At 46.4% G+C, this 7,658-nt stretch overlaps 1 protein-coding gene across 1 annotated transcript in view; it reads left to right on the top strand.

The window, feature by feature from the left end:
- The first annotated feature begins 415 nt into the window (after positions 1-415).
- Positions 416-7,658, top strand: part of DRC11 (dynein regulatory complex subunit 11) — a 931,905-nt gene continuing 924,662 nt past the window's right edge. Inside the window, exon 1 of the mRNA XM_086956298.1 lies at positions 416-1,340. Coding sequence (XP_086812424.1) covers positions 1,330-1,340 — 11 coding nt within the window. The 5' untranslated portion in view covers positions 416-1,329. The remainder of the gene's footprint in view (positions 1,341-7,658) is intronic.

Here is a 7,658-nt window from a genome sequence, read left to right as displayed (position 1 = left end):
GAAGGGCAGAGCCGGGTGAGGCACTGACGGAGAGGTGAGGCAGAGTAGAATAAGCAGAAAAATGAGACAAAGGCATGAAAGTAAGACGCGGGAGGGAAGGTGCGATATAGGCAGTGAGGGTAATAGGCATTAGGCAAGGTTAAACAGAGGCATTGAGGAGAAACACGAACAGTGCGTTCAAAGACAGTTCGAGAGGCGAGACACAGGCAGGGAGGAGAGAAACGGCCAGTAAGGTGAAACAGACAGAGAGAGCAGCAGGCGAGGGGCAAGTTACAGACAGGACGGCGAGACACACAGCCAGTGTGGTGAGAGCGAAAGACAAAGATCACTGCCGAAATGGGCTGCACGGAGGGCAGGTGCTCCCGGCGTCACTAGGGACCGGCCGGTTCACAAACACTGTATCCAAGGGAGGGGACGCGGCGAGAGGCGAGGAGAGCAGCGAGGAGCGGGCGCACGGAGCGGCAGACACGGGGCTCTGGATCGGTGGGGGGCCTCGGGGGAGAAGGGGGGCACTGGCAGCAGCACTGCAGAGGGGCAGGGACTCGAGGCAGCAGAGGAGGCAGGAAGAGCTGAAATTGCGTCAAGTATAGGGAGGCGTTAGGAGCAACAAACACTCACTCCCCACTACACCCCAGTGCCAGGGTTTGGGGAGAGCAGGACAGCTGTAACCAACCGACAAGAACGCCCCGCAAAGCATTACTGATAGGGGACAGGGCGACACTAACAGCCCCACGCTGCCCCAATAGTGCAGTGGTTGAGGGCAGTAGATGCAGCAGTGCTAGCATAAAGTACCACAAGGCTGGTTAACTGCCCCGCGTGGGGGAGGGGACAGAGGCGCAGGGCAATAGAGTTCAGGCAACCCCAAGAAGGGCTCGGCAGTGGGCTGAGAGCAGGGGCAAAAGGGTGAGAATTACTCTCAAAGAGTCAGTAAGGCTTGGACTGGGATAGTGTGAGCAGGGGCAGAAGCATCCCCCGCCTGTGTGATAAGAGCAGGGATGACACGTTTCTAGTCATGCTTTCAGCGAGTCAGGGCAGCAAGGCCAGGAGCAAGAGTAGCCAGAGGTGCTAAAAGAGATGGCACCAGGATCACATGCAGCGGAAACAGGCAGCACATCTGCGCCAGGATTCTGCTGAGAGGAGGTTTGGGTGAACCTCGAGGGAACACCTCACAAAGCCACTGGGATAATTGGGTACAGGAAGCGTCCAGACGAGGCCCTCTGTATCCAGCTGTTGGTAATGTAGCTGGCTTGCTTACCCCCTTCGAACACAGCCCCCACCGCCCACAGCTCTTCCGGGCCCCGCTGCACCCCCCGAGCGGACACAAGCACCATGTCTCACGTGTAAGTAAGACCTTTTCGGGGGAGGGGCATTGGAACGAAGGAACGTGACTTAACTGATTATGTTTTTTTCTTTGAGGCCTTCCTTCAAAGGGGGAACAGGGGAATGCTTTGAAGTCTTTTGTTGTTTCCAGGGGCGGTGGGCAGCGAGGGAATGCATCTCTTTGATGTTGTGGGTTCCAAAGGTACACGTGCAACTAACCTGGGCCCCGCGCACACCTGCCCCTTGCGGAGACCCTGGCACCGGAGAAGGGCTGGGGACCTAGACTTTGCACTGACCCACTGGTCCTATGTTAGGGGTGACACATTTAGCCAGTCTTCACTTTTTGGTTAGCCGCACTTTCTTTAAGTGGACAAGTAGCTCCAGGTTTTCCCTTACAAAATATTCTCTCGCAGGTCCCAGCAAACTAGAAGTGCAGGAATGGCTGATGATGTCACTCATTGCATGGGGATACTTGAGAGCTATCAATTCAATCAGCATCCCATGAATGCAAGTTGGTGGTTTCTAAGCGAAATGTATCAAAAGTGCTGTGGGTCAGGGCTCTACCGCACAATAAGGGTTCTCAGTCAATTAGACCCTGTAACCACAGGCCCTGCTGTTCTTCTAGACATGCTTGTGGTGTGGGCTGCTGCGGCAGCAAATGATGGACGGAATGCAAAATGAATCAAACATTCACCCCCAGTCAAGAGATCTGGGTTAAATTCATCGTTCTTTTGCTCACCATGCCACCCCAGTTTGGACCCAGCCATATGCAAAGCATTCTTGACCCTGCTCCTCTTGGGAACAGTCCAGCCTGATCTGCCACGCTGGGTCCTCCCTGGACCGGAAACAAGCATCCTGGGACCAGTTTCAGGGTAACACCCCTCATCAGCCAGGCTAGCTTGAATCCAGTGACACGGCGAGCAAGGTACCCAAATCTGGAACGGAACGGCATAGGGAGCAACAAACGCAATGGATTTAGGCCCAGATCTGTGTACTGGGGTGAATGCTTGATATTGTTCAGCATTCATCAATTGTTCTTTTTGCATGGTTTTGGCTGGGCACTAGCTGTAGCAGAAGCGCATTCCAGAATGCTGGACTGGGCCCTTGCGACGTTGTAGAACCTGTTGATGTCTTTCAGACTAGAGGACTCTAAACATTTTAAAGGTAGAGGTGGTACAATAGCAGTTTATAGTTTGGGGGCATATTCACCCACATCGTTGTTAAATTGCTATAGACAATAAATTCCTCAAGCGATCACTCAACCTTTTTGAAATGAAAAAAAAGCACGTTTTTAAAAGCACATTTAACAGCTTTAAACTCAGATGCTAAGACAAGAGTCACAACTGGGCATCTGGTCAATGAGAGTGTGTGGTTCCCTGCCCACAGGATTGGCCACACCCTCTGTACATGGTAGGTGCCACTGCTGGTAAGCTGCTTGCTAAGGGGCTGCTTTCCGAGCAGGATGAGCTGCATGACTCACCATGCCCCTTCTAGGCAGGGCTGGTTTGAACCTTTTTGCTCGGGGTGATTTTCGTTTCAAGTCAAGTCATGGGCCTCAACATATTATACCAAAGGTACTCACCTGGAGGCTTTAGATCCTAGTGGCTGTTTACAAAAAAGGCTCAAACCAATTTATAAGCTTTATTCGACATTTGTCATAAAAGCATTCACCTAGCCCTATACAATAAATACTACTTATAAAAATACTTCTAAAAATACATATTAAACATTAAATGTCGAATAATACATAGTAAAAAGTACATAGAAATTAGAACACATTATTACAGTTTAAAAGGTCACATTCCGTAAGTTAAAAAACAAAGAACAATAATCTATGTCGCAAAAAGACAGATTAAGGATATACATAATTTCATTATAATACAATAGCCGTTAGTGATCGGGTACGGATTAGCCACGACCAGGCCAAAAATTTTGCTACACCAACCACATATAATGTTGTACAGTCTGTTTCAAGTATCCTAAGGGCTTCAGATTGGCTTCTTGTTCCCAACTTTAAGCACACCGGTTTTAGCCACTTACGTCTGGGGGACAAATACAGTGGACAACAAAACAAGAAATGGGAGATGTGTTCAGTTTCTTCATTACAATGGTGACAATGTTCATCCCATGCCTGGGACCAATGCTTCTTGTACGCATTCAAAGGTAATGTACCAATGCGAAATTGAAAATAAAGTTTTCTGTCATATGGTTTTTCAATTAGGTCCCAAAAAGGTTCATATGAGGGGTACATTTTTATATTTAAAAAGCGAGATGTTAGATTTACGCTTGTGCTGTCACTAAACATTGTAAAATATACCATTTCCCAGTACAGATCTTTTAGCTTTTCCTTAGTAGGGAAGCAAGCTAGGTCTTTGTTGTCCCATAGATAGTCCAATTTCAATTTTATAAGTAGTCCCCGCAACTCCCTTAACCATGGGATAGTATGAAAACGATCGAATTTGATGACATCCATCAATGCTGCTGCATAGTGGCCTAATTCTGGGGTCACCATAATTCGTCTCCAATATAGGAGGGGCCGAAGCCTCGCTATATCCACAACTGATTTTCTACCCAGGTCTAGTTTTAACGGAATTGTTGGTGTGCTTTGGGGGACCATTACGATCCCTCTTAGGAACCTATTTTCAGCTCGGCCCAGTTCGCTCAAGTTTGAGAAACCCCATAGTTCAGAACCATATAAACAAGCCCCCAGGACTTTCATAGAATAAATTTCCATCACACAGTTTACAGGCTTTGTCAGTGAGGTTCGGTGTTTTAACGAGATGGCACCTGCTAGCTGTCTAAATTTTAGTAGGGTTGTGGTTATGTGATGCTTCCAGCTCATGTTTTCTTGCAGAGTGATACCTAGGTATGAAAAAGAGTCCACTCTTTCTAGTGGTGTTCCTTTGTATTTTATTACACCCTTAAAAGAGGACTGCTGATTGAGGCACATGAATTTCGTTTTAGTGGTGTTTAATTCTAGGCCCCTTTCATCACAATATACACCAAAGGCATCAACTACTTTTTGTAACCCACTGGGGGTGCGGGAAAGTAATAGTGTGTCGTCCGCAAACATGAGGACTGGCACACGAGAGCCGGCTATTACAGGGGCGTCACTGGCAATCTTCTCTAGATGTTTAACGATACCATTTATATAAATAGAGAAGAGGGTTGGCGCAAGGACACACCCTTGCCTCACCCCACGTTCGACCGGGAAGGGATCAGTTACATCTCCTTGTTTGCCCCATCGTATCCTAGCAAAATTGTTTTCATGTAGGCGAACAAGGAGTGTGAGCAATTCCTGGTTTAAGCCTGCGTCCGCCAAGGTCTGCCAGAGTTTTTCCCTGGGGACCAGGTCGAACGCGGCTTTTAAATCTACAAAAACTGCATACAATGTCCCCTTCTTCAAGGTGACATTTCTCCAATAAATTGTTAGAAAATGGAGGACTTGGTCGACGCTACTAGTTAGGGGCCTGAACCCAGCTTGATAAGATGACAGGATGTTATTTTCGTCGATCCATTGCTGCAGTTTATTTTGTACTAGTCGGCCCATTAGCTTTTGAGCTGTATCGATCAAACTAATGGGTCTGTAGTTTTTAGCCAGGGACCGGTCGCCTTTTTTATATATGGGAATTATTTCGGCTCCCTTCCATGAGGCAGGCACTTTCCCTCCCATAGCCACTGCATTGGCCAACATTGTAAAGTAGCTGCACCAGGACTTCCGGTCAGATAGGAAAATATCAGCCGGAATTCCATCCATGCCTGGGGCTTTCCCCCCTGCTACACAATCCAGTACAATACTCACATCCCTCTCAACAAATATTGGTGCTTTATAGTAAACTTGTGGAGGAAGACTAACATTATTAAACATGGGGTTACAAGCATACTGTGGTTGAAAGTATTCTATCCAACTGTTCTTTGCGACATTATTAGCAGGCTGGGGTGCTATGCCACCCTTTGCCCATTTTACTGAAGCCCAGAAGCGCTTAGAGTCCTTGGAGGTACATACCTCCTTGAGTTCTTGCCAGCAATCCTCATCCCAACGCTTCTTAGCTAATTTTTGAACCTGTCTATACTGGTTTCTCGCCAGCCTTACTGCTTCTGGCCTCCCTGATCTTAGTTCCCTGCTAAGGTTGTCTCGTGCTGCCCTATAGCTCTTATCATACCACCCTCTAATTTCTTGTGTTTTCTTCGTTTTATTTGTGGAAGTTTTTTTACGAAAAAAACTTTGGATTATGGAAAAAAGTGTCTCATGGGCGGCCATCATATAGTCATTAAAATCAGTCTGGCCATAATGGGACTTAATCTTGGCAACTTCGCCCACCACTACTTTCTTTAGAGTCTCTATTTTAGCAATATCTTCTAGGAGCATACTCCACTTCAAGTGTCGGGAGTTATTTGAACTTACTAGGTCCTGTGTAACCATATGATCCTCTCTAGGGTGCTCGGGTTTATCGTGGTAGGTATGTAGTGTCAGGCACAATGGATTGTGATCACTTTCAATCTTTTCCTTCACTTCCATATCTACCAATTTATCCCAGACCCTTACATCCAGGAGTATATGGTCTATCCTACTGGCCGATCGACCATTATCAAAGGTATTTTTCCCCATAGAATCTGACACTGCCCGACCATTTGCTGCTCTAAGTCCTCTTGAAAGACAAAAACTTTTCAGTTGTATTGCTACCGTGCTCCATTTCCTAATTACAGGGATATCTAGTTGGGGAATTCCCCACTTGGTATCCTCATCTTCGGCCAGGATTTTATCCTCCTCACCCAAGGGTTCAAAGGTAGTATTAAAATCCCCGCCTATTATTATATGGGTAGGGTCTGGTAGCTGTTCAATATTATTCTCGAGGCACGTTAGGGTCTCTGATGGTTTACCCCTGGCAACTCCCCTTGAAAAAAGATTGAACAGGGCTAGCTGTTGACCATTTTGCCAGGTGATATCAAGTGCCAAAATGTCGTTAGAGGGTATAGACCTTTGCTTAACCGAACAATTCAAAGTTTGGCGTACCCAAATTAACAGGCCCCCCGAGGGACGTCCCACTCGATTTCTTATTGCCGGGACGAAAAAGTTCAAATACCCTTGCCTAAAAATTGGTGTAAGCGACCAGGTTTCTTGGAACATGATAATGTCGTACTGGTTAATAAAGTCGACCCAGTCTGGGATATTTAGTTTATTAATAATTCCAGCTATGTTCCATGAAATAATTGATAATTGCGGTTTAGCCTTTTGGGGGTGTGTCTGAACTATATCAGGAATATTTAATGTTTCTGCAGGATCTACTCCTAGTATTACATTTTTACTCAATGTTGGTGGCATCTCAATTTCCTCCAATGTTCTTTCCTGTTCCACCTGGACTCTATTTTCTTCCTCTGAAAGGGAAGTACGAAATACATCTGGGGCTAGTGTAGATTCGTCTAACATGGAAGTCTTAACATATCCTTGGCCCAACTGCATATCTAGGGTGACAGGGGAGACACATGCGAGTCAATCACACTCATTTAAGTCAGTTAACACAGAATATTGGTTGTCCAAGTTTAGCCCCCACTCACATACTGGATTGGACCTGGCCCTTCTATTTCCCACAACTGTCCATTTTGTTCTTAATATACTCGGTTTGGCTACTAGACCTCTTCTGCTATAGAAGAAATCCAGTGTCAGTGGAACTATTTCAGCTGTCCTACGTTGTGGGGGGAGGATGTTCCGTAGGACATCAGGCAGGACCTCAGGGCCCTTGAAGTTCAAGACCACACAATCCCCTTGAAATTTCTTCGCCTTAGTACCTATCCACCTAACCCTTCTTGCTGTAAGCAGATCGTCAGATAATTTTTCCTTGCCCCAGGGAGATATATGCATATTACTACTAAGCCACTGGAGAGCCTTGTTTCTTAAGGAATCTGGAGACTCGATCTGTCCTGTTTTCAGCATGGGTGTGTTTGCTAGTACTAAAATAAGGGGCGAGGCTTCAACAATTAGTTCAACTGGGGCAGTTTCTGTGTTTAGGATCTCAGGGATGCCGTTGCCCACTAGTTGGGCTGCATCTGGAACTAGGGCCATGTCAGGGGTATTATCGTTCCTAGGGCTGGCTTGTTGGACTTGCTCTGATGGAGCTTGTAGGCCAATATTCATGTTCACCCCGAGTGATTTTCCCGCAGTCTCCATTTGTTCAAATTTGGATACTACTAAATTTGATATTTCCCCCACCCCCTCGTTGGTTTTCCTTAACAGGGACTCTAGCTTGTTGACCTTATTAGCTAATTGGTCAACTTTTGATATGAGGGGTTTCATTAATCCTAATAGTTTGGACTCTAATGTACCCATAAGCTTATTTAAG

This window comes from Lissotriton vulgaris, chromosome 2_1 (assembly GCF_964263255.1).
Source record: "Lissotriton vulgaris chromosome 2_1, aLisVul1.2, whole genome shotgun sequence".
NCBI classification, from domain to species: Eukaryota; Metazoa; Chordata; class Amphibia; order Caudata; family Salamandridae; genus Lissotriton; species Lissotriton vulgaris.
The sequence above is the reverse complement of the archived record's forward strand: the minus strand, read 5'-3'. Positions and strand labels throughout refer to the sequence as shown.